Source organism: Onychomys torridus, chromosome 2, assembly GCF_903995425.1.
Source record: "Onychomys torridus chromosome 2, mOncTor1.1, whole genome shotgun sequence".
Taxonomy (NCBI): domain Eukaryota; kingdom Metazoa; phylum Chordata; class Mammalia; order Rodentia; family Cricetidae; genus Onychomys; species Onychomys torridus.
The window spans coordinates 161,443,700-161,468,108 of NC_050444.1; the positions used below are offsets into that span (position 1 = coordinate 161,443,700).

A 24,409-nucleotide genomic window follows, 5' to 3' on the forward strand; every position below is an offset into this window, starting at 1 on the left:
AGCAGAACCAAGCGGATCTCTGTGAGTTCACGGCCACATTAGAAACAGCCAGGCACAGAGACACACACCTTTAATCCCAGAAATCCAGCCTTTAATCCCAGGGAGTGACCGCAGAAAGTAGAAAGATATATAAGTCGTGAAGACCAGAAACTAGAAGCATTTGGCTGGTTAAGCATTCAGGCTTTGGAGCAACACAGTTCAGCTGAGATCAATTCTGGATGAGGACTCAGAGGCTTCCAGTCTGAGGAAACAAGACCAACTGATGAACTGGTGAGGCGAGGTAGCTGTGGCTTGTTCTGCTTCTCTGGTTTTCCAGCGTTCACCCCAATAATTGGCCTCAGGTTTGATTTTATTAATAAGACCATTTAAGATTCCTGCTGCACAGAGACAGTGAGCCAGATCACTGGGGACTGGGACTGCAGAATGAGCCCATGGCTTCTCTTAGAATGCTATTCTGGAACCACAGCCCTGCACAGGAGAAGCTTAACCTCAGGAGCCCTGAGCCCAGGCGTTAGTTCCTGGCTCTTTGCGTGGAGACCACATTCATGGCTTAGCATCACCCAGCAAGCTGGGAACCAGGACCCTTGCTTGACGTAAGCATCAGTGAGCCTGAAAGAGGAAATCTGGCTTCAAGCTCAAATCTCAGCAGATTAAAGCCACGCCCTGGCACATCTCAGCAATTGTCCTATAAAGAGAGCTGTTGGCCTGCTGTTTCCCAAGACAACCAAGAAACCTCTTGATCCAAAGAGGTAGTTGATTCCTCAAGGTATTGCTTGAACGCTTGCACCTCCATAACACAGGAAAGGTGCAGCCAGCATTGATCTGACAAGCCAGGAACACCAGCGTTCCCAGACCTGGGGAGGCTGAGCAGAAGGCTGGGAGTTCAAGGCCAGCCTGGGCTGTGTAAGGAGACTGTCTCAAACAAGCAAAGCAAACAACAGGAAAACAGAAGCAAGCTTGATCCACAGACATCTTAGGCACTCAGACCTCACCTACCTCCTTCTACCATCCCGCCCCCACACCCTAACATGCCCTAAGGATTAAATGACCATGATCTGAACACAGGGAACATTCCAGACACCTGCCCTCCCTAGTGCCAAGGCACAGCACTGGTTGCAAAACTATTCACACCAGTTTAAAAAAATCTAAGGGGCTTCAACGGCAACTCTTAGCCAGGATTAATCTGTGGTAAGGACCTTCAGGAGGAGGTTAGGGGACTTCTGAACAATTCAGAGTGACCGGGAGGACAGCAGCTGTTCTTGGACTCTCTTCGATCAAGCTCTATAAATAGGTTTGCTGACACTATTAAAAATTGCTTTTAGTAACTTTTTTCACTACCAAAAAATATATGCTCATTCTCTCTTATAAGTAACAAAACTTTGGAAACAACCCCAAATGTCCCAAACCAACTGTATACCATCTGTCTTAGTTAGGGTCTTTATTGCTGTGAAGAGACACCATGACCATGGCAAGTCTTACAAGGAAAACATTTAATTGGGGTGGTTCACTTACAGTTTCAGAGGTTCAGTCCATTATCATCATGGTGGGGAGCATGGCTGTATACAGGCAGCTGTGGTGCTAGCTACATCTTAATATGCAGGCCACCGGAAGTCAGCTGTCACACTGAGTGTATTCTGAGCATAGGAAACTTCAAAGCCCGCCCCTACAGTGACACACTTCCTTCAACAAGGCACACCTCTTAATAGCACCACTCCTTATGAGATTATGGGGACCACTTACATTCAAACTACCACAAACCTCCCCTGGGCTCTCTTCATGGTGCCAACTTCTCGGCATGACCCCTTTAATCCCAGGCCTTCAACTGCTACCGAGGCTGCACTATCACCATTGACCTCTCCTGACCTCTCGCAGTGACAAGCCTCAGCTGCTCTCCATGACCCCCTCATGCCTTCAACCAATACACCTGGGTGACTGACATTACCAAATTTGGTTGCCAGCTCATGTTACATCTAGAACACATCTAGAACAGTTTCTATGTGTTGACCCTGAGGATACACCTCCCAGAAGATTTTACCTCAATGATGCTGGTCTCTTCTTAATCACCGCTAATTTCTTAGCTCCAGCTAACCAGCATCAATTGTCCCAGCAAAGCAAAATAATATCACAAATATTAAATCAAACAAGGTAAAGATCTATATTTGCCATTTTTTGTTGTTTGTTATTTTGTTTTTGTTTTTTCGAGACAGGGTTTCTCTGTGTAGCTTTGGCACTTTTCCTGGATCTCACTCTGTAGACCAGGCTGGCCTCAAACTCACAGAGATCCACCTGCCTCTGCCTCCTGAGTGCTGGGATTAAAGGCGTGCACCACCGCCGCCACCACCCAGCCCCTATATTTGCCTTTAATAAATAAGAAAATGTTTTACTTTAGTGGTTCTGGTCTCTTGTTAACCACGGCTGATTCTCCAGCTCCAGCTAACCAGAACCACAGATTCTTCACACAGATGGCCTGGTAGAGTCTTTGCTTCCCTCTGAAACTTCACAGGCCAGGCCTCCACTGTCTGCACTGTTCTCAACATTCTCATCTCCCAAGCTCCTAACAGGACAGCTCACTAAGCTCTCAATAGTCAAATGACTTTCCTAGCCCAAAGTTTCAAAGTCCCCACAATCCTCCCCCCCAAAAACATGACCAGGTCTGTCACAGCAGTAGCCTACTATGCTGGTACCAATTTCTGTCCTAGTCAGGATTACTATTAATGTGATGAGACACCATGACCAAAGCAACTTGGGGAGGAAGGGGTTTATTTCAGTTTATACTTCCATCACTGAGGAAAGTCAGGGCAGGAAATCACACAGGGCAGGAACCTGGAGGCAGGAACCTGGAGGCAGGAACCTGGGGGCAGGAACCTGGAGGCAGGAAGAGCTGATGCAAAGGCCATGGAGGGATGCCGCTTACTGGCTTACCTCCCATGGCTTACTCAGCCTGCTTGCTTGCTCTCCCTCTCTCCCTCTCCCTCCCTCTTTGAGATTTATTTATTTATTTATTAAGTTTACAGTGTTCCTGCAGGCCAGAAGAGGGCACCAGATCTCATTACAGATGGTTGTGAGCCACCATGTGGTTGCTGGGAATTGAACTCAGGACCTCTGGAAGAACAGTTGGTGCTCTTAACCTCTGAGCCATCTCTCCAGCCCCTCAGCCTGCTTTCTTATAGAACCCAGGACCAGCAGCCCAGGGGCTGCACCACCCTCCATAGCCTGGGCCCTCCCCCATCAATCACTGATGAAGAAAATGCCTTACAACTGGATCTTATAGAGGCATTTTCTCAATTGGGGGTTCCTTCTCTCAGATGACTATCCTGTGTCAAATTGACATAAAATCAGCCAGCATACTAGCTAAATAAATGATTTTTTTTTAAAGAAAGGGCTTTATGATGCAAATCTGTAATCTCAGCACCCTGGAGAACAAGAAACTCAAGGTCAGATTGTCTTCAAGGCCAGCCAGAACTACATAAGATCCTGTCCAAAACAAATATGTTGGGAGAAATCAAAACTGTCCTTCATGTACTAGTAAGGAAGAGCATACAGACATTTTGGACAAAGGCCACACTTTCCTCACAAAGGCAAACATAGCTCTTTACCTTAGGACCCAGCAATCCCAGGCACGTGCCCAAGAGAACTAGAAACGTGTCCATACAGCATCACTACCTGAGTTTTCACAGAAGCCATCACAGCCAAAGTTGTTTCTGTCAGCTGATGAGTGGACCCACCATAGAATATGATTACCCCTAGGAAGGAGAGGAATCCAGACACATTCCAGCGAAGGAATCTTGAAAACACCAAGTGAAGGAGGGCAGCCACTAAAGACCATGCACTATGTAATCCCATTCATAGGAAATATCCAGAGTAGACAAATACTTAGACATATTATAAAATTAATGGTTGCATAATTTCACAAGAAGTTTAAACTGGCCATTTAGCACTTTTGAATATTATTAGAGGATCATTTCTTGGCTTTAAAATTGACTATAAAGTTCTTTTTATTGAAAATAGATTTCCTCATACAACATATCCTGATTACAGTTTCCTCTCTCTCTACTTACAGTTCTTCTCCACCTCCCCTCCCATCCAGATCCACTCCATTTCTGTCTCTCCTTAGAAAAGAACAGGGTTTGTTTATGTGTAGTCTATGTGAGTATGAGAGCATGCCTGCATGTGCACCCTGCATGTGCAGGGCTGGAGGAGCCCAGAAAAGGGCTACCAATGCCCCAGAACTGGAGCTACAAGTTGCCATGAGCCCATGTGTGTGCTGGATCCTGAACTCAAGCCCTCTGCAGGAGCAGCAAGTGCTCTTAATTGATGATCAATCTTTCCAGCCCAAGGACTTGAGGGTGAGCAAATGCTGTAGAATCAGATAATTACTATGGTTGCAAAAACTTGCAAATGTACTAAACCCAGTGACTTATAGGGCTAAGAGGGTCAATGTTATGACAATTAAAAATACAAACATTTAGGGGCTGGAGAGATGGCTCAGCAGTTAGGAGTACTGGCTGCTCTTCCTAGAGGTCCTGAGTTCAATACCCAGCAACCTCAGAACCATCTGTAATGAGATCTGACACCCCCTTCTGACCTGCAGGCAGAACACTGTATACATAATAAATAAATTAATTAAAAAATACAAACATTTTTAAAAATTATTTTTATTACTATTAATTATGTGTGTATGCCCATACTGGCTTATGTGCATGTGAGAACAGTACCCTCAGAGACCAGGGGCATGGGATACACTCATAACTGGAGTTGTAAGTGGTTGTGAGCCACCTAATATGAGAGCTGGTAATGCAAACCAGGTCTTCTGTAAAAGTATCTCCATCCCTGAAAAATACAAAATGATTCAACAAGAAACAGACTCTGTAAACTGGGGATTAATATTTCCTTTAGTTTTTCTTTTTCACTTTACATTTTTTAAATTACATTTTTTATTGTTCATGTTCAGTGGGGTGGGGGTGAAGTGTGCTATGCACGGTGTGGAGGTACAGTGACAACTTACAGGAGTCAATCTCTCTTTCCAAGTGCACCCTGAGAATCAAACTCAGACAGTGGGTCGTTTGGCCGGGGTCATTCCTCAAAGCTGTCTCACGGCACTAATGTTTCATTCCTTCAAATTCGCACCTCTAGAGAGACGGTCACTTGCTGCTCTTACAGAGTACGGGGTTCAAGTCCAGTGCCCACAGGGGGTATGACGCCTTCTTCTGGCCACTGTAGGCACTTCACACACGTGGTGCACAGACATCCATGCAGACATAATATCCGTGCACGTAAAATAATAAAATATATTTTTAAAATTGCACCCAATAAGCTATCTAGAATAACTAGGAACGAAAAGTATATAGCTCAGTAGATGAACACTTCATTGGGATGTGTGAGGCCCTGAGTTCCATTCCCAGCTCCACAAAATCAGTACAATCATTGTAACAAAAGTTAGAAACTTCCCCAGATCAGCGCCACAGACCTTGTGAACATTTGACATACCCAGGCTTCAGGAATGTGGGTCATGCTCTGGTCCTGTTTTTGCCTCCATCGGAAAGAATGTCTGCAACAACCGCCCTCCTCGCCCCAACACACTCGTAAACAGGCTGACCTGGAGGAAAGTAACATTAGCCCTAAAAATGTCATTCTCTCCTCCCGCCCAGGACTGGATGTCCTAGCCATTTGCTGGCTCCTAGAGTAGCTCTGGGACGCTTAAGGAAATGACTGGGACCAGGACCGGGAGCTACTGGGGAGGAGAGAGGTGTAGGGGCATAGAGGCGTGGGGAAGCTCGTGAGCGTGGTGCTGAATGAGTATCAGGGGTGGAGCAGTGCACGAGTGGGGGTCTTGGAAGGAGCTGGGCGGTGCCCTGGAGCCACGGGGCGGGACGTGGAGAGCTCAGAGGCTGCGGGAGGAGAGCGCTCAGCTTTACAGAGGCGGGGCGTGGAGGGATCGGGGGGGGGGGGGGGGGGGGGGGGGCGGGGCAGGGGCAGGACGTGGGAGCTGGGCTCGAGAGCTTGGGATGTGAGAGGTGGAGAATTTAGCAGCAAGGTATAGGGACGGATTTGGGGCAAGGAGAACGCAGGGGCGGGCGCCAGGACTGGGTGCTGAGGCTACCGGGGCGGCGTGTGGACAGCGCTGAGAGCGTTGGAGGCAGACACAGAGATCCCGAGTTTGCAGAGCGCAGGGGCGGGGACTAGGGAGCTCAGGGGAGGGGCCTGGAGGGCGCAGGGGCGGGGCGTAGAGAGCTCAGGAGCAGGGATTAGGGAGCTCAGGGAGGGGCGTGGGGATCAGGATGAAACGGGAAGAACTCAGGGGCGGGGATTAGAGAGCTCTGGGCAGGGCGTGGAGGGCGTTGGGATGAGACTAGTGGTTGCATAGTCGATAGACTGGGCGGGGTTGGGACGCAGGCGGGACCCTTGGGGACGCGAGTCTTGGGCGCCTAGATGCCCAAACAGAGGCGACTGCGGTCTCGGCTTGGCCTCGACCTCTCAGCACCCTTGGACCTGTGCACCCTGGCCGTCTGCCCTCGGTCCCCAGCCGGCCATGCCCTCACCCGCGCCTCCCACCGAGCTGCTGCCGTGGGAGCGCGCCGTGGTGCTGTTGTCGTGCGTGCTGTCAGCGCTGGGCTCGGGCCTCCTGGTGGCCACGCACGCCCTGTGGCCTGACCTGCGTAGCCGGGCGCGGCGCCTGCTACTCTTCCTGTCGCTAACGGACCTGCTCTCGGCTGCCTCGTACTTCTACGGGGTGCTGCAGGACTTTGCGGGCTCTTCGTGGGACTGCGTGCTTCAGGGCGCGCTCTCTACTTTCGCCAACACCAGCTCCTTCTTCTGGACCGTGGCCATCGCCTTCTACCTGTACCTCAGCATCGTCCGAGCTGCGCGCGGGCCCAGCACGGACCACCTTCTCTGGGCCTTTCACCTCATCAGGTGAGTAGGAAATGCTGCCTTGCCTCCAGGCCCCAGACCCAGGCTTACTGATCCCTGACCTTGCCTGCTGCACTGTGGCACTCGTGCGTCCTCCATCTAGGTGGCAAGGTGGCGTGTCCTACTGGTAGTCATGCCCCTAGGCATTCCGGAACCATGGAAGGATGCCTGGCTTGCCCAAGAGATTGGAGTCACCCTATCTGAGCATCTCTGAAGAGGCTGTCTGCCCCAGCTGGAACCTTCAGGCAAGGTGGGGGTGGGGGCAGAGCTTGCCCGGTGAGCTCTGCCATTTAGAAAGGAGCTGGGGATGACAACACTGTGCCTTTTGCCTCCTACTTCACCATGACCTGGCAGTCTCTGCTCCAATCTGCAGGCTGGGAGGTGAGTTAGGTGTCTGTCCTGGTCAAAGAACCCACAACTTCCAATTCTATACCACAGTGGGTGTGGTGCATCCAGTCACTCCCAGACCTCAGTGTCTCAACTATAAAATGCACAAAGGTATGCTTTTTAAGTTTTTCATGCCATTTATAGACTTCAGGTCCCAGTCACCAGAATTTTTCTTCTAAGTTTTTTTTAAGATTTATTAATTTTATTTTATGTGTGAGTATTGACTGCAGATATGTATGTGCATCACCTGTATGTATGTGTACTTGATGCCCTGGAAGGTCAGAAGAGGGCATCAGACCTCCCCCACCCAACTGGAGTTACAGGTGGTTATGAACTATCTTGTGGGTGCTGGGAATTGAACCCAGGTCCTCCATAAGAGCAACAAGTGCTCTTACCCACCAAGCCATCTCTCCAGCCCCTTCTGGGAGGTCTTGACTGCCTAGCATTCAAGATCTTCAAAACTGAGGTCAGTGGCAAAGGGCTGGTTAGGATCAGGACTGTCAGCCACCTGGAGCCTCTGAGTGTGGAAACCAAGGCCTTGGCCTGCCCCGATTGTCAGTGGCCAGCCTCACCTGTGTCATTTCAGAGTTCAGAATTCTCAGTGTCCTGTGCTGAGCCCACGGAAGGAGTCCTAAGGCTGTTTCCCTGTCTCTCGCCTCAGCTCAAGGCCCCAGAGTCTGCCCTAATTATAGGTCCTTTCTGAAAACTTGAGTGCTTTCCAAGGGCTGAGAGGGTGGTAGTCAGCACTTTGGTAGAGACAGATCACCTGGTTGTCACACGCTGAGACAAGCTGGGAAGAGTCACTTGACCTCCTGCTAGTATAGCTCTTGGAAGGAGACCAGCTATCCCACTTCTCAGCTGGTCAGACAAAATCTTTGTAGCACGCCATTCACAGCACAGGGACCTGCTGAAAAGGAGGCTGCAGCTGCTCTCCTCCAACGCACCAGACACCAGCTATGTCAGAGACAGTCTTCCATGGTACAATTGGAGTCTGAACACAGGTGGTCATTGGCTTGGAAAGGGCCCGAGGCTGGACCTTCCTTTGCAAGAACTTCTCCTCTTGGCTGCACTCCTTCAAAAACTGAAGAATGCAGTATATTTTTAAGCAAAGGAACAGACCCTTCTGTGTAGTCCCTCTAGAAGATGATTCTCAGCTGGGCAGTGGTGGCGCATGCCTTTAATCCCAGCACTCGGGAAGCAGAGCCAGGCGGATCTCTGTGAGTTCAAGGCCAGCCTGGTCTACAGAGTGAGATCCAGGAAAGGCGCAAAACTACACAGAGAAACCCTGTCTCGGGGGAAAAAAAAAAAAAAAAGATGATTCTCCTGGTCAACCTGAGTTGGGAGTGCACTGCTCAGTTCTCATCAGGGACACTCTAAGAAGATTCTGTGATGCTCGGGGAAGTCTTTCTAGGGAAGGCTGTGTTCAAGAGACTTGCTAGAACCTGCCCAACTGGTTCATTTATGACCCAGATCCTCCCACGCTGGTTGCTAAGGCCTCTCCACTCTATAGCCTTGGAGTATTAGGTTACTCCTGCCGATGATCTGTTCATGTGAGAAATCTCCCCCTGGACACAGACTACTGACTGCCTACTATGTGTTTTCCCACTTAGTTATTGGACAAGGCCTCCCTATGTAGCCCTGGCAGGCCTGGAACCTCCTCTTCCCGTGGGTAATGAGATTAAAGGTGCGTGCTATGTACCCATCAAGGATCTACTTTTCGACTGACTTTAAAATCAAGGCTCTCTTCAACCCGTACAGCCTTGGAAAGAATTTTAAAATGTTAGCAGCATAAATGGTGGCTATCCTGTAAAGAATTCTGAAGAACAGTTGGGGTTGATGGCACTCCTGTAATCCCAGGGGAGGTGGAGGCAGGAGAATCAGGAGTTCAAAATCTGCTTCAGCTCTATTTAAACTTTAGGTCAGCCTGCCAGCCTGGACTGCATGGGACCCTGTCCCTCCACCCCCCAAAAAGTTACTGGGAATTGATCGAATAATGGAGTGGCATTTTCTCATTAAATTAGAAGAAAAGCCGGGTGGTGGTGGCGTCGGCGGTGCACGCCTTTAATTCCAGCACTTAGGAGGCAGAGGCAGGTGGATCTCTGTGAGTTCGAGGCCAGCCTGGGCTACCAAGTGAGTTCCAGGAAAGGAGCAAAGCTACACAGAGAAACCTGTCTCGAACCCCCCCCCCCCAAAAAAAAGAAAGAAGAAGAAAAATCATGAGAATACTAACATGAAAAAATTAGCAAAGCTGAACTGTCCCGCTCTAGTGGTTCTGGAAACTGGAGTAATCCTTGGAGGAAGCTCTTGGTTCATACCTTCCGATCCAGTAATCCTGTTGACCGGAGCGAGTCTAAGAAGAAAAGCAAAGCTCACACAAAGCTGTGTGGACTCAGGACTTCCTGAGGCGCTGCTGCCATAGTGAGAATTAGAACTAATTTCGGTGTCCAACAATAGAGGAAGTGCAAGTCAAGGGGCTTCCTCTCCTTCCTCTCCAAAGTGCGACAGAACTGTTAAATGCTGGTGGCTAGTGCTCAAAATCATGTTTTTAATGGCATAATAGAATGTGAGACGGAAAGGAAATCTTTTTTGCTTGTTTTCTGGAAGTGCTGGAGATGGAGGCCAGTGCTATTTCCCCAGACCCGAGAAATCCCATCTCTAAAACCAACTGCAGGCATGAAACACAGAATGCCAGAGACTCCTCTGCACACACAAGTTCCCGGGAAAGCAACCATGTGACCCCAGTGACCTTTCTTCAGTCAAGGAACAGCCAGCCATCCGTCACTCATAGGAGACAAGTCAGGGGTAGACGCTAATTCTGACCCAGAGTCTGTGCCCTTTATGAGTCTACCTGGCTGGAATAACAATAACTTTAACAAAACTTATTTGTACTTTGCAGATTTCCCAAATGTTAGCATCTTATTTTTCTTGAATAGACATGATGCTGCCTGTAGCTAGAGTTTTCCTGCCTGGCCCACAGTTAGGACAAATCTCTCTCTCCCGCCAGGCCCATAGACGCTCAGACCTAACCAGTAAGCACACAGAGACTTACATTGTTTAGAAACTGTATGGCCATGGCAGGCTTCTTGTTATCTACTTCTTATATCTTAAATTAACCCATTTCTATTAATCTATACTTTGCCACGTGGCTCGTGGCTTACCATTACCTTACATCTTCCTAGTCATGGCAGTGGCTGGCCTGATTGGTTAAAATAAATAAAGTGCTGATTGGCCAGTAGCCAGGCAGGAGGAATAGGGTAGGCGGGACAAGGAAGAGGAGAAGGCTAGGAACAGGAAGGCTGAGGCAGGGAGAGACCGCCAACAGCCACCATGACAAGATGTAAGGTACTGGTAAGCCACGAGCCACGTGGCAAAGTATAGATTAATAGAAATGGGTTAATTTAAGATAAAAGAAGTAGATAACAAGAAGCCTGCCACGGCCATACAGTTTGTAAGTAATATAAGTCTCTGTGTGCTTTCTTGGTTGGGCCTGAGCGGCTGTGGAACTGGCAGGTGAGAGAGATTTGTTCTGACTGTGGGCAGGCAGGAAAACTCTAACTACAGCTGCCTCATGTATGTTTGCTTATCTAGTGGCTTTCCTGCATTTACACAGACCAACACATAACTCTCAGGACAACACTGTCCCCTGATTGGTAGACTTCCTTGAACTTTTGTCTGTGATCTAACAGTGTCTCTGGGGGAAATTCTGAATTATTCATTGATCTATTGTTCACGTCTTTTTATCCCTTGAAAATCTTCCATTTCCCTGTCAGTCTTTACTTATTTTTACTTATTTTTAGTGTTTAGAGGGTACATGCGCTATGACACCTGGGTGTGGAGGTCAGAAGACAACTTTGTGGGCTGAGCTCTCTTCTTCCACCTTTATGTGGAGTCAAAGTGTTGAATCTCCAGGCTTGGGCATCTTCCCCCTGAACCATCTTGCTAGCCCAGCATTGACTAGTGATTTATTTTTCGTTTTGATTTTGAGTCTGATCCTCCTGTTTCCACTTCCCTTGTGGTGTGATTATATGTATGTATGCATGCCGCTATACCCGGTCTATGCAGTGCTGAGGATCAGGATCAGACCCAGGCAAGCGCTGCCAACTGAGCCATACCTCAGCTCCTATTTATATTTTCTTCAGGCAGGGCCTTAGTGTGTAGGCTAGGCTGGCCTGAAATTCAACATGTAGCTCAAGCTAGCTTCAGACTCAGCCCTTTGCCTCAGCCTCCTGAGTGCTGAGGTTATAGACATGGGACACTACACCTGGTTCATAACATTGGCATTGGAAAGAGTACAGCGTGATGATGTGTAGGACGTCCCACAGTTTTTGTGTGTCTGGTGCTTCTTCACAGAGTTTCAAGTTTTGCACTCCAATGGGTTTCAGAAGTGCTTTGGTATTGACATGGCTAAGGTCACATCTGCCAGGCATGGTGTAGTTTTCTTTCTCTGTCTGTCTCTCTGTCTGTCTCTGTCTCTCTCTCTGTCTCTCTCTCTGTCTCTCTCTCTGTCTCTCTCTCTGTCTCTCTCTCTCTCTCCCTCTGTTTGGGTGTTTTGCTTGCCTGTTTGTACCACATGTGTGCAGTGCCCAAGGAGGCCAGAAGGGGATGTTCTCCTGGGACTGGAGTTACAGATGGCTGGGAGCCACAGTGTGGGTGCTGAGAATTGAACCCGGGTCCTCTGGAAGAGCAGCCAGTGCTCTTTACCACTGGGCCATCTCTCCAGCCCTGCTTTTGCTTTGGTAATTCCTGTTGTACATCTGTGTGAATGTGTCTCTCTGGTCATTTGTTTCCAGTGCCCGCCAGGGCTAGAATTGCCTGAATGGGTCCTTTCCCATCTTCCTTTATGGCAACTAAGATAACCCTGTCTCCACCCTCCCCTTGGGCTAGGGCTCCAGAGTCAGCAGGGGCCGGCTAGCACCTCTACTGTTCTGCCAGATCAGTTCTAGAGCCCTGTGAACAGGGGTGGGAGGTGGGATGTTGTCTCTAGGGGTCAGAGGTAAGGTTCTGACTGAGCTGGCCTCCAGCAGTCTGGACTTCTGGCTCTCCTTCTGGGTGAGAGCAAATGCAACCATAGCTGTATTGCTTCTCTCTCACATCCACCTCTGGGGCTCCCTCGGGTTTGTGGAGGAAGTCGTACGTCCCAGCTGACCATAGAGTCTGCTGTAGGGAGTGGGAAGTCCCACCATAGTAAACGGGGAACAAAGGGAGGGTCTAACCAAGCATAGTAGTGCGCGACTGAGATCCCAGCACCTGGAGGCTGAAGCAGGGGCTTGCCATGAATTCCAGGGCAGAGCTGGATTTGGGGTTCTTCCTGCCATGTCCCAGTGTCCTCTCCAAGACTCAAGCTGGAGAGGGAGGTGGGGGAGAAGAATGAATTTGTTTGTGTTTTTGGGGGCAGAGTCTCAGCTCAGCCTGGTCTCAGACTCACTATGTAGCCCAGAATTCTCTCAAACTCTTGACCTTTCTGCCTCCACTTTCCAAGTGCAAGGATTACAGGCTCAAACCCCCATGCCCACCTTGGCATTTATTTTAGACAAGGTCTCACACTGTAGCCCAGGCTGGCCTAGAACTCATTATGTGGCCCAGTAGACTGGCTCTGAATTAAGATCAGGCTTCCTCTCTCTGCCTCCCAGGCGCCATGCCCACCTCTTGTTCAGTTGCTGTTGTAGGGGATGTAGACTGAGGGGTCTTACAGCTGGTAAGTAAGTGCTCATAGGGAGGGGTAGGCTCCACTAAAGGGGGTTTGATTCATGTTTTCTTTCTTGTGGCTTGTTTTCTGTGTGTTTGGTTGGTTGGTTGGTTGGTTGGTTGGTTGGTTGGTTAGTTTTTTGTTTTTTTGTTTTTTGTTTGTTTGTATGTTGTTTGAGAGACAGCTCTCACTATGTTGTCCTGGCTGGCCTAGAACTCACTATGTAGATCAAGCTAGCCTGGAACTCATAGAGACCTGCCTGCCTCTTGCCTTTGTGTACAGAGTGCTGGGATTAAGTCATGTGCCACCATGCCCTGATCATCCTTAAGTATTTAAACGACCAAGATTCTTTCCAGGCCTGGTAGAGAGATATTGAGGGAGGCAGATTGCAGGTGAAACATCCTTTAGTACCACAGCGGGGCTGGGGGCAGACAGAGCGAGGAGGCAGAGACTGGCATAGGGATCCACCAGCAATCCACAGGACAAAGGAATTCCTTCATGGACTTTAGAGTGGGCAGTCTCTGAGTTTAGCCCTTATGTGAAAGTACCAGAAAGACTACCTCAGGAAGCTGATCCTATCACCCCACCCTAACTTGGGGCTGCTGCATGCTAGGACTTTAGCTGCTTAGGGAAGATACTTAACAGGAAGAAAGTAAGGCTTCTGATTCCCTCTACAGTCTACAGGAGCGGCCTCTTGAACAGCACACCAGGGCATCAATGACCCCCAAATCAGAGCTGGCTTGTGTTTGTTTTACTGAATGTTTTTTTCCGAGATTATATGGTAAAATCTTAGCTGTCGGAAACCCAGGGCAAGGGCCCCAGGGACAGCACCCGAGGGTGGGTACCCTTGATCCTCCCAAGAGAAGAGTCAAACTGTTTATCTTTCTCCAGGCCCCAGGTGGCCAGGGGTGTCTTCTGAGATCTACAGCGTCATCAGGTGGCTTGTACATTGCACAGGACATCCCGCCCCCTCCCACAGCTGAAGCCACAGAATGACCTCATGGTGGCCTTCCTAGAGACTGACCCCCTGAACCTCTCCCACGTCCTAGCTCTGCCCCATGAGAGGAACAATAAGTAAGCCATTGTCCTGGGAAGCTGTCTCTCTGCAGCCTCCCCTGTCCCGCCGGCCCTCCCTCGGGCTCCTCCCCAGAGCTTTTTATAAACTGGAACATTGTTGCTTGTCAGGTTCCTATTTTCCCCCAGTTCTATCAACATTTTAAGGTTTTTCCATAACCACCGGGTCCTTAAACCGGGAATTGCCATTTGGCACTCAGAGGGAGTGAAGAAAGACCCCCACACACTTTGTTTCCTACCCAACAGTTGCCAACCTCCGCAGATCAGGAGGAACTGGGAAACTCAGGAACCTGGTTGTGGGAGTAGCTGAAGGCATAAATGATGCCTGGAGCCCCTTACAACCTGGGCCCTTAGTGGGATAGGCTGGGCCCGGGCTGGGGGTTCAGATGCTCTTTGGAAAGCAGTGGGCAGCTTTTCCATTGGACTCTGAGAAGGAGGAGGAGGGATGTCCTTACAGGAAAGCGCCCCACTCTATAACAGATGGGCAGAGCTGGGATCCCCAAGGGGCCTGGTTCCAGCGGGCATCCAGCACATTGCTATTCTGAGGACAGCCACCTGCCTGAGGCCATCATATGAATGCCAGGGGATTCCTAGTATGAGGGCGGCTTCCCTCTTCCCTGTGCAACTGTTTCCAGTTTCACTTCCCTGGGGATTTAAAACTAGAAAGACAGAGTCCCCAGAGGGCCTTGACTGGAGAAAGCCAAGTGGAATTGTTTTGGTTTTCTCTTCCCCAAGTCCTTCTAGTTCATTCCTTTGATGCTGGAGCCTGGCTCCCCAAGGGCTGGGGTAGTGACCCTTCCCATGCCTCATGCCTATGTTCTGCATGGTGTACCAGCAACAACTGACAGCCTGGACAGCTTGAATTTCTTCCCTCGTGGCTCTGGAGCTGGAAGTTCAAGGTGTAGGCCAGGAGATTTCTCCTTGGCTCATAGACTGTGTTGTCTTCCTGGATCCTTACAAGGATGCCCCTTTGTGCTTGTCAGTGTCAAAACCTGTTCCTAGATTTTGAGATACAATGCTGTTGGATGTGGACCTGGCAGCCTCCTCGCGTGTGTTTAGTTAACTCTTGAAGGACCTTGTCTCCAAACAGTCACAGTCTCAGGCTCTGAGAGTTGAGGCTTCAGGAGACAGATCTGGGATGGAACCTGCTTCAGTCTGTAACTGCCTGAGGAGGGAAGAAGCTGGTGCAGAGCTGGGGGGGATCAGCCCCCACACTTATTTACCCCAGGGACTCTTGAGGAATGAGGGATAAGAGACTTAGAAATAGAGAGGGGAGGGAAAACAGAGAGACACAGGGTAGACTGGGGGGGGGGGGCTGGATCCTTATCCACCGGCCCAGAACTTTATTCCAAAGGTCTATTTATAACAATGCCAAGGGGTGGAGCAAAAGACCTCCCCCTTGCTAGGTACAGTCACCTGGTACCCAGGCCCATGGTCCAATCATCCTCTTATGCAGTCCTGCTGGGTATAGCCACTAGGAAACCTAGTGGGCTCCAACAGAGCCAGACCTTGGGTTCTAGACCAGCACAAACCAGAGGCCCAGGCACTGTGGGGACAAGTGAGAGATCTGCTCAGGGTGTGGTGTGCTAGCCTTCTTCTGGACACTAATTCGTGAGGTCTCCTGCTTCAGAATCAGAGGTTTGGAGAGGCGAGGCCATATCCAGCTTGGTCTACATGAGACCCTGTCTCAAAAAAATTAAGCGATAGTGATAACTTTAATAATACAGAAAACTGTGGAGCAGAGGCAGGCGGAAGAGATGGCTCAGTGGTTAAGAGCACTTGCTGCTCTTGCAGAGGACCTGGGTTTGCTTCCTAGAACCCACATGGCAGCTCATAGGGGCCTGGATCTCCAATTCTGGAGGATATGACACCCTCTTCTGGCCTCCATGTGATATACATACATATGTGCAGGCAAAACACCCGTATCCATGAAATAAATAGATCTGTAAAACATAAAGCTTGAAAGTGTTGTTAGCCTGAACTGAAGCAGAGCTGGTGCTTTGTCGGGGCAGACGGGAAGCTGAGTGTTCAGCTGAGAGGCTGACAAGGAGAACCGATCAGAAAGAATGATGAGCATCCAAGCATCATGGGGACATGAGAGCTTCGGGGAGCAAAGTCCCTTAGTCATGGTCTGGTGAAGTTACAGTCTGTTTCTTCAGATAAGGCCTCACTATGTAGCCCATGCTGGCTTCAGACTCCTGGCAATCCCCCTGCTTCAGCCTCCCTAGTACTGGGGTTATAGGCCTAGCTTTCACTTTCCTCTTAGATGTTACAGAAAATGAAGGTTATAAGGCTGCTTTGCGTGATGGTATCATTCTTAATTCCTGAGCATAGCTGCTCTGGCATAGCGGGGCTCTCCCAAAGCAACCCTGGGGAGTCCATTGGCTGTATGGCCTTGATCTATACTCGGTATAGAAATATAAATACATGTTTGTGCTTGTGTAGCTTTGTAGCAGGAATCTTCAAAGTTCTTATTAATTAAAACAAACGTGGAGCTGGGTATTGGGGTGAATGCTGGAAGATCAGAGAAGCAGAACAAGCCACAGCTACCTCACCTCACAGTTCCTCAGCTGACCCTGTTTCCTCAGACTGGAGGCCTCTGAGTCCTCATCCAAATGGATCTTAGCTGAACTGCTTCTTGAAAGCCTAAAAGCTTAACCAGCTCTAGTTCCTGGTTTTCACGCCTTATACACCTTTCTGCTTCCTGCCATCACTTCCTGGGATTAAAGGTGTGTGTCACCATGCTTGGCTATTTCCAGTGTGGCCTTGAACTCACTGAAATCCAGGCAGATCTCTGCCTCTGGAATGCTAGGATTAAAGGCGTGAGTGCCACCATTTTCTGGCCTCTGTATCTAGTGGCTGTCTGTTCTCTGACCCCAGATAAGTTTATTAGGGTGCACAATATTTTGGGGAACACAATACCACCACATATCTTTTAAAATTACACGTATTTATTTTTGAGGGGTGGGCACGAATGCACCATGGCACACATGTGGAGGTCAGAGGACGGCTTGTGAGAGTCAGTCTGTCCTTCCACCATGTGGGTCCCAGGGATGGAACTGAGGTCATCAGGCTTAGTGGCAAGTGCCTTTATCCATTAAGCCGTCCCAGCAGCCCCTGGTATATTTTAGTATGACTTACAGGCCGTTGTTGTGACTGTCCTCTGAGCCCACTTATCCCAGCCGTCCCTGTTGACTTTTCCCTCATGAGGAGGTGGAGAGGTCACAAGACCCTCACCTGAGTGTCCAGCCGCTTCCTGCCACCTGTTGTGTGTACCTCTGAGTTACACATGTCCTTGGGGAGGGCCTAGAGTATGTAGGAAGATGGGGGGGCTTTCCGTCTAGATGGCCCTGGGGAAGTTCTCATCCCTGCCGCCTAAAGGAAAGGCTTTATGATGCTCGAGGAGCACCCACACCCCTTAAGTAACCCCTCACCTATGACCTGCAAGGAAGCCCCCCAAATTCATTCGGCTCTCCAGAGGGAACTTTGACAGAATCATTTCTCAGTTTGGGAACCCCGCCCCAAGGAATTTCAGCTTCACATCCTTCAGTCAGTGGTATGTATGATGGATGAATGTATGCATGTATGTGTATACATGTGTACACACTATACACATCCACCTGCATTCTTCTGATGAACATTAAAACATTACAGCAGGATGAGGTCCCGCCTCGGAGCCCAGGTTAGCCTCCAGAGTGTCTGCCTTCCAAGTGCTGGGATTACAGGCATGTGCTGCCATGCCTGCCTCTAATCACAGTCTTCACGGCAGCTGGCACATGTGTGGCTGCCTGGGCTTGTGTGAGCTGCATGAATGCTCATCTGGTTTTCCTCAGATGGTGCCATCATCATCCCCACCCTGTGAGAACGCTGGCGTGCTGAAGCTAAGCAACCCGCCCAAGTGCCGACAGAGTGATAATTTGGACCCAACCCATTGCATCAAAGTCAGAGCTCCCAATCCTGTGTCACCTCCATAAGAGGTGTCCCTCTGATAAGTTGTTTTGGAAGGAGACTGGACAAGGATTCTTGGAAAGGGGACTTGGGCCTAATTCCAGTTGTGTTGTGGTGGGTCCATTCTCCAAGTGGGGAGCAGGACAGTGTCCCCAGCGGTAGGCCACCTGATGAGATGTTCTAGAGGGTCACTTTGACCCTTGTCAGCCTACACTCCCTCCACATAAGAAAGGAGGCCTCGACAGGCAGCGGTGGTGCATGCCTTTAATCCCAGCACTCGGGAGGCAGAGGCAGGTGGATTTCTGTGAGTTCAAGGCCAGCCTGGTCTACAGAGCGAGATCCAGGGCAGGCACCAGAACTACACAGAGAAACCTGTCTTGGAAAAGAAAGGAAGGAAGGAAGGAAGGAAGGGAGGGAAGGAGGGAGGGAGGGAGAGAGAAAAGGCCATAGGGCCAAGGGGATTTGCCTACACATAGCCTATGATTCTAGACTCTGGATTCTCCCAACTCCCAAGCTCTCCCAGGTTGCCGGGGCACTGACTGAGGGTGTGAGTGTTGAAGCCTAGACATGTTTGCATACTGGTGCCCACACCCTCTAGGTGTAGGGAGAGAAGCCAGGCTTGTAAGAACTGGATCTGTCTGGCCACACCCCTCTCTGAGGAGCACTGAACCTTTATTTTTTAATTTTTTTATGTTTCAATATGAGTGTTTTGCATGTATGTCTGCTTACCACATATATGCCAGAAGAGGGCATTGAATCCCCTGAAACTGAGGTTAGCAATCTGCAAACACCAGCATTTGTGTTTTGGCCTAAATACTCACAACCTCAGTCAGTTCCCTGGCAAACTGGGGGGGGGGGTTGGGGGTACAGGAGTTGGGAGTGGATTCTCTGGGTCTGGATGGGAAATTATAGGCTATGGATAGGCAGATCCCCTGGGCCTCAGATGGTTATGAGTTACCATGTGGATGCTTAGAATCAAACCTGGGTCTTCTGGAAGAGCAGCCAGTGATTGATTGATTGATTGATGTATTTATTATGTATACGGTGTTCTGTCTGCATGTATGCCTACTCACCAGAGGAGGGCATCAGATCTCATTACAGATGGTTGTGAGCCACTGTGTGGGTTGCTGGGAATTGAACTCAGGACCTCTGGAAGAGCAGTCAGTGCTCTTAACCTCTGAGCCATCTCTCCAGCCCCCAGCCAGTGATCTTGATTGTTTTGAGATTGTTTTGAGAGAGTCTCACTCTGTAGCCCAGGCTAGCATCTCACTGTGTAGTCCAGGTTGGCCTAGAACACAGTGATCAATCTGCCTCCACCTCCCAAGTGCTGAGGTTACAGGCATATGCTATCATGCCCAATTTCTGTGGCACTAGAGTTTGAACCGAGGGCCTCAATCATGCAGTCACTTTCCCGACCAAGCCACAAAGGCCTGAAATTCTACATTAGAGCAGGCTCCCCCATGCCCTGCCTGCCCTCCCTTGATTCACAGGAACACACTATGTGATGCTGGTTTGGGGAGCATTGCCCTCTGCAGAGAGGACCCCAGCCAGTCATTTTTGCCCACGACAACACTGCAGGCTGTTATGGGCTAACCTCGGCACCTCTCTCTTAATGTTATTCTTCAGCTGGGGTGTCCCACTGGCCATCACAGTGGCTGCTGTCTCTCTAAAGAAGATAGGCTACGATGCTTCAGATGTGTCCGTGGGCTGGTGCTGGATCAACCTGGAGGCTGAGGACCGTGTCCTGTGGATGCTACTGACCGGGAAGCTGTGGGAGATGCTGGCTTATGTCTTACTGCCTCTGCTTTACCTTCTGGTCAGGAAACACATCAACAGAGCGGTAGGTGTCAGATGTGCTGGCCCTTCAGGGACAGGCTGGTTCTCTGAAGGACCAAACTAGTGCCAGGCCATAGGGACTGTGTGCTTGGACTGAATATGGGATCATGAATAGACTTGTTGGGTAAGTAGTCCTGGTATAGGTGAGAGGACTCGGTGGTAGCTACATTCTCCACTGTGGTCCTGCACTGCCCCCGTGTGGCCATCTCCAGTATTAGACTAAAGAGTTCAAAGTCAAGGATGATGGCCACAGATAACTCACCTCCCCTTGGTGGTCAGAATTGTGTCCCAAGTGTCAGGCTTTTCAGGAGGTCATAAGTCATTAGGGCTATCCAGAAAGAGAGGCTGGTCTTCGGAGAGGTGAAGCCAAGCAGTTATGGTCAAAGACAACCAAGCAGTGGCTGAAGCAGTCGCAGCTTTCCCCTGAGTTCAGACTCTAGCCAGCGAGAATCCCATTTCCTTTCGTTTATTTATGTACTTTTATTTTGAGACAGAGTCTTGCTTTGTTTTGTTGTTGAGATGCAGGTCACATGTAGTTCACATGAACTCACTATGGAGTCCAGGATAACGGTAAACTTCCGATCTTCCTGCCTCCACCTCTCAAGTACTAGGATTAAAGGTCTGCAGCAGGCTAGTTTCTGCAGTGCTGGGGATCGGACCCAGGGCTTCATGTGCTGAATGAGTGCTCTATCAAATGGCCAACCTCTCTGGATGCTCTTCGAACTTCCCACCGACCTGGGAAGATGGAGGCTGCTTCTGGAGACTGAATGCAGCTCCCTCCAATTCTACCAGGCTCCACCCCGTGGGGTGTGCCTTCTGTCTTTTCTATAGCAGGGCAGGAGCCCCCTGCTTGCCAGAGTGGCTCCTGCATGTGACAGTTAACTCTTGCAATTTGGCAAGAGTTTTCAGAAAAAAAAAGGGAATGCATCGGGCAGCGAGGTGGGACATAGTCATTCCTGCCTGCAGATCGGGGAGAGCCCAAGAAAATTGGAGACGTGAGCTTGGTTCTGAGGAGCAGCCCAACTGGTCCAGCTTCCCCAAGCTGCACCACCTCCTTTGAACTCTGCCCTGCCCCTCCCTACCTGTGTGAGCAGGCATGCAGCTCCCCGGCTGCTGTCACAGACCCTCAGGGGAGGAGGAGGTTGGTGCTTTAATTAGGTGAGCTGTCAGAAGCTTGACACTCAGATGCCAGGCCTATGGTTATTCCCTCTCCAGCTTCAGTGTCCTAAACACATGACCAGGCTCAAACCGACACCTCTCATTGGCCAGTTCAGTTGGCTTTACAGATTCGTGATTTGAAACTGAGTATCCTTCCCTGCTATGACAAATGTTTCTCAGGAAAGCAAAAGCCAAGGCTGGCTCCTTCCTTCCCTCCACTCCTTCTGTGGCAAGCCAGCACCCTGGGGATCTTGCATTGGGCAGGGAGGGGGCGGGTATGGCAGCAGTAAGCTGAGCAACAAGGGTGACTGATGTCAGGGGTGGAGGTCGGGAAGAACCAGAGAAAACAGACAGCAGTCTATGACTGGAATGGGCTCAGTTCTGTTTGCAAAATGGCTGCTTGTGACCTTAATCCATAACGTGGCCCTGAGTAAGGACCTGGAGAGGAGCTGTGAGTAACAGAGCGTGCTTCTCCAGATACAAGGACCAGCTAAGACCTGGGGTTGGCAGAGAGCAAGGGAGAGAACGGGGTCGAGGTCAGATCTGAGCCAGGGCTCAGCTAATGGGACAGCGTAAGGAAGAGTTACTGAACCACCAAGAGCTCTGAGTAGAGGGCTTGCCAAACCTGCCTCAGACCCTCTGAGAACTTGCCTCCTGCACTGGGATTGGCCTGGGGTGGGGGGCGGAAGGGAGACCAATAGACAAGATGATCATACTGTGGCGGTGGGTCCAAGTATCCAGTTTCCGGGTCTGTTCTGCAGGTGGGGCCTTTAGGACTTGCCTGTAGATCAGGTGTGACTGGGAAGAGAAGATAAAAAGATGATGCCACATGGTGACAGGAAGGATGAAGTGTCATTGAGCTGAGACAAATGTGCAGTGGGCCTAAGGCTTGAGATGACTTACTCATCCCAGGCAGGGTTTGACATCTCGGAAACACTCCTGTGGAGATGTGAAGGAAGTAGGCGGGGGATCCGATGTGGGAGTTGGAGGTTGGGGGTTGGCTCCTGGTCTGATAGACTGCAAGCCTCAGTGTCCAAGTGGAAAAGGCAACAGTATCCCCTCTTGCTCTTCTGGGCTGGTGTGGACATGTGGGTGTGTGGACGTGCATGGGTGTTTGTGGTAAGAGACACCCCGCCCCCTTTGCTCTCTGTCTTTCACACAGCACCAGGCGCTCTCGGAGTACCGGCCCATCTGGGAGGGGCGCCAGCTGCAGCGGGGCTCCTCCGCCATGGCTGATAAGAAACTGATCCTGATTCCCCTCATATTCATCTGCCTCCGGGTCTGGAGCACCGTGCGCTTCGTCCTGACCCTCTGTGGCTCCCCAGCAGTGCAGTCTCCAGTGCTGGTTGTTCTGCATGTATGTCTGTCCGTGGGCCCTGCTGCCCCACAGTGGCATGGGCAGATCACATTCCCTACACACCCATGATCTCAGGTCCCAGGGTGTTCGCCAGGATGGGCCTATGGGAAACAGGATAGCTCAGTGTCTTTTCCCTGTCCCCAAGCAAGCGTGGCTTTGCAGGAGGGATGGGGAGAAATCTTGTGTGACTGTTCTCAGCAACCTAGAGAAGCCCAGGTAGAGTTGACTGATCCTAGATCCTTCTCCCTGCAGAAGGCCTAAATGCAGGTCTGGCTAGGTAGCCAGTTCAGGCCTGACTAGAACTCTGCGTTAAGGCCACCTGTCTGAGCTCATCCCATGACAGTTTAGGGGCAGGGACAGGTAAGGCCATGGGGTTCATAGCAGTCCACCGACTCCCCGTGATTGTGTCTCTAAGATACCCCCAACCCTGAGCTTATGTCTCTCCCCGTCCCCAGGGCATCGGGAACACCTTCCAGGGAGGGGCCAACTGCATCATGTTCGTCCTCTGCACCCGCGCAGTCCGCACAAGGCTCCTCTCCCTCTGCTGCTGCCGCTGTTATCCTCAGCCCTCCACCCAGAGCCCCCCAGGAGCCCCTGCTCCCCGCGGGATGACAGAATCTCAGGACTCCGGACTGATCCCAAAAGTCCCCAGCACTTGAGTGGTTGACTTCCCTTGTTGCTCCCACGGCCGCCTTCCTGGTTCACGCTGCGGGAGACAAGGTCATACGCACTGGAAGCCTCAACTGGTGAATCTCGGACCCCCGTGAAGGAATGGCCATCAGTGCAGCCTCTTCTACCTCCTCTTCTTAGGCAGGCTGTGGACACCCGCGTCCTGGTTCTGCGTCCTAGCTCTGTGGGGTTTATTTGTGGAAGCCCAAAGATGTGGGATTCCGGAAGCCAGCAATGCAGGATTCTGTCAGGCACTGGTTTTCAGTGTCCTGCGGCCACCAGCACTGTTTACTGTCAGAGAGACGCAGATCTATGGACCTCTCCAGACATGACTGATAACGTGTCATGGATTACAGAGATGAGTCTACCCAGACATCACAGAATGGGGTCCAGGTTTGCCAGGGGACTTAGATTCCCTGGAGAACCTGGAGTAGTTAGAGCTGAACAGCAGAGGCCAGCTCCCTTACACCAGGTCCCCAGTCCACTGAGGTCACAGGAGACTCCTTCATGGCTCCAAACCACCTAGGCACACACTCATGGGTGTCTCCCGGGTTCTCTGCTTGGGTCATCGGCCCTCAATATTTATTGCATTTGAATTTCAGCACAGATCGGAGTCCATAGTCCTGCCTATTAGTCAATCACATAACATCCAGGTCCCTTCCAGTACCAGGACAGAAGGTAGCTCAGCTGCAGTCCCTAAGGACAACACTATTTCACTCACCCCTGTTCTCAGTGATTCATGTAGGGGTGAGTTGGGAGGGCGTCTGGCTTTGTTTAGTTATATGTTGTTTGTTTTGTTTTGTTTTTTTGTAGGAAAGGTGATTGGAGAGTTGGTGAATGGTCCAAATACTGATTCCTTCCGAAAGGAAGTATTTTGAGATTCAGCCTTGGGCTGGGATGTAGCTCAGTGGTAGTTGCCAGTTTGGTCCCTGCATCAAAAATATTTTAAAAGATTTTTTTTTTTTTTTTTTTTTTTTTTTTGTGTGTGTGTGTGTGTGTGTGTGTGTGTGTGTGTGTGTGTGTAGTTATTGTGGGATATGAAAAGAGGATTCTGAGATGATTACATTTATTTTATTGTTTGAGACAGGATCTCATTATGTAGCCCTGGCTGGCCTGGAACTTGCTATGTCTACCAGGCTGGCCTCTAACTCAGAGATCCACTTGCCTCTGCCTCCCAATAATTACATTTTTAAAAAAAATGTTTTGTGCTTTCTGTACCAGGGCCTTGGTCCATTAGGCAAGTGCTCTCCCTCTGGGTTCTACCCAAGCCTTCCTTTTATTTTTTGTTTTGACAGAGTTGCCTAGACTGGCCTTGAACCCCTGTCAGCCAGGCTGGTCTTGAACTTGCAATTTTCCTACCTCAACCTCCCAGGAAGCTAGGATTA

At 50.1% G+C, this 24,409-nt stretch overlaps 1 protein-coding gene across 1 annotated transcript; it reads left to right on the plus strand.

Annotated features, from left to right (window-relative positions):
- Nucleotides 1-6,340: 6,340 nt before the first annotated feature.
- Gpr157 (G protein-coupled receptor 157) lies at nucleotides 6,341-23,942 on the plus strand. The gene is made up of 4 exons (XM_036179137.1): nucleotides 6,341-6,912; nucleotides 19,631-19,844; nucleotides 22,161-22,355; nucleotides 22,811-23,942. The coding sequence occupies exons 1-4, from the start codon at nucleotides 6,530-6,532 to the stop codon at nucleotides 23,012-23,014; spliced, it is 996 nt and encodes a 331-aa protein (XP_036035030.1). The 5' UTR covers nucleotides 6,341-6,529; the 3' UTR covers nucleotides 23,015-23,942.
- The last annotated feature ends 467 nt before the right edge of the window (nucleotides 23,943-24,409 follow it).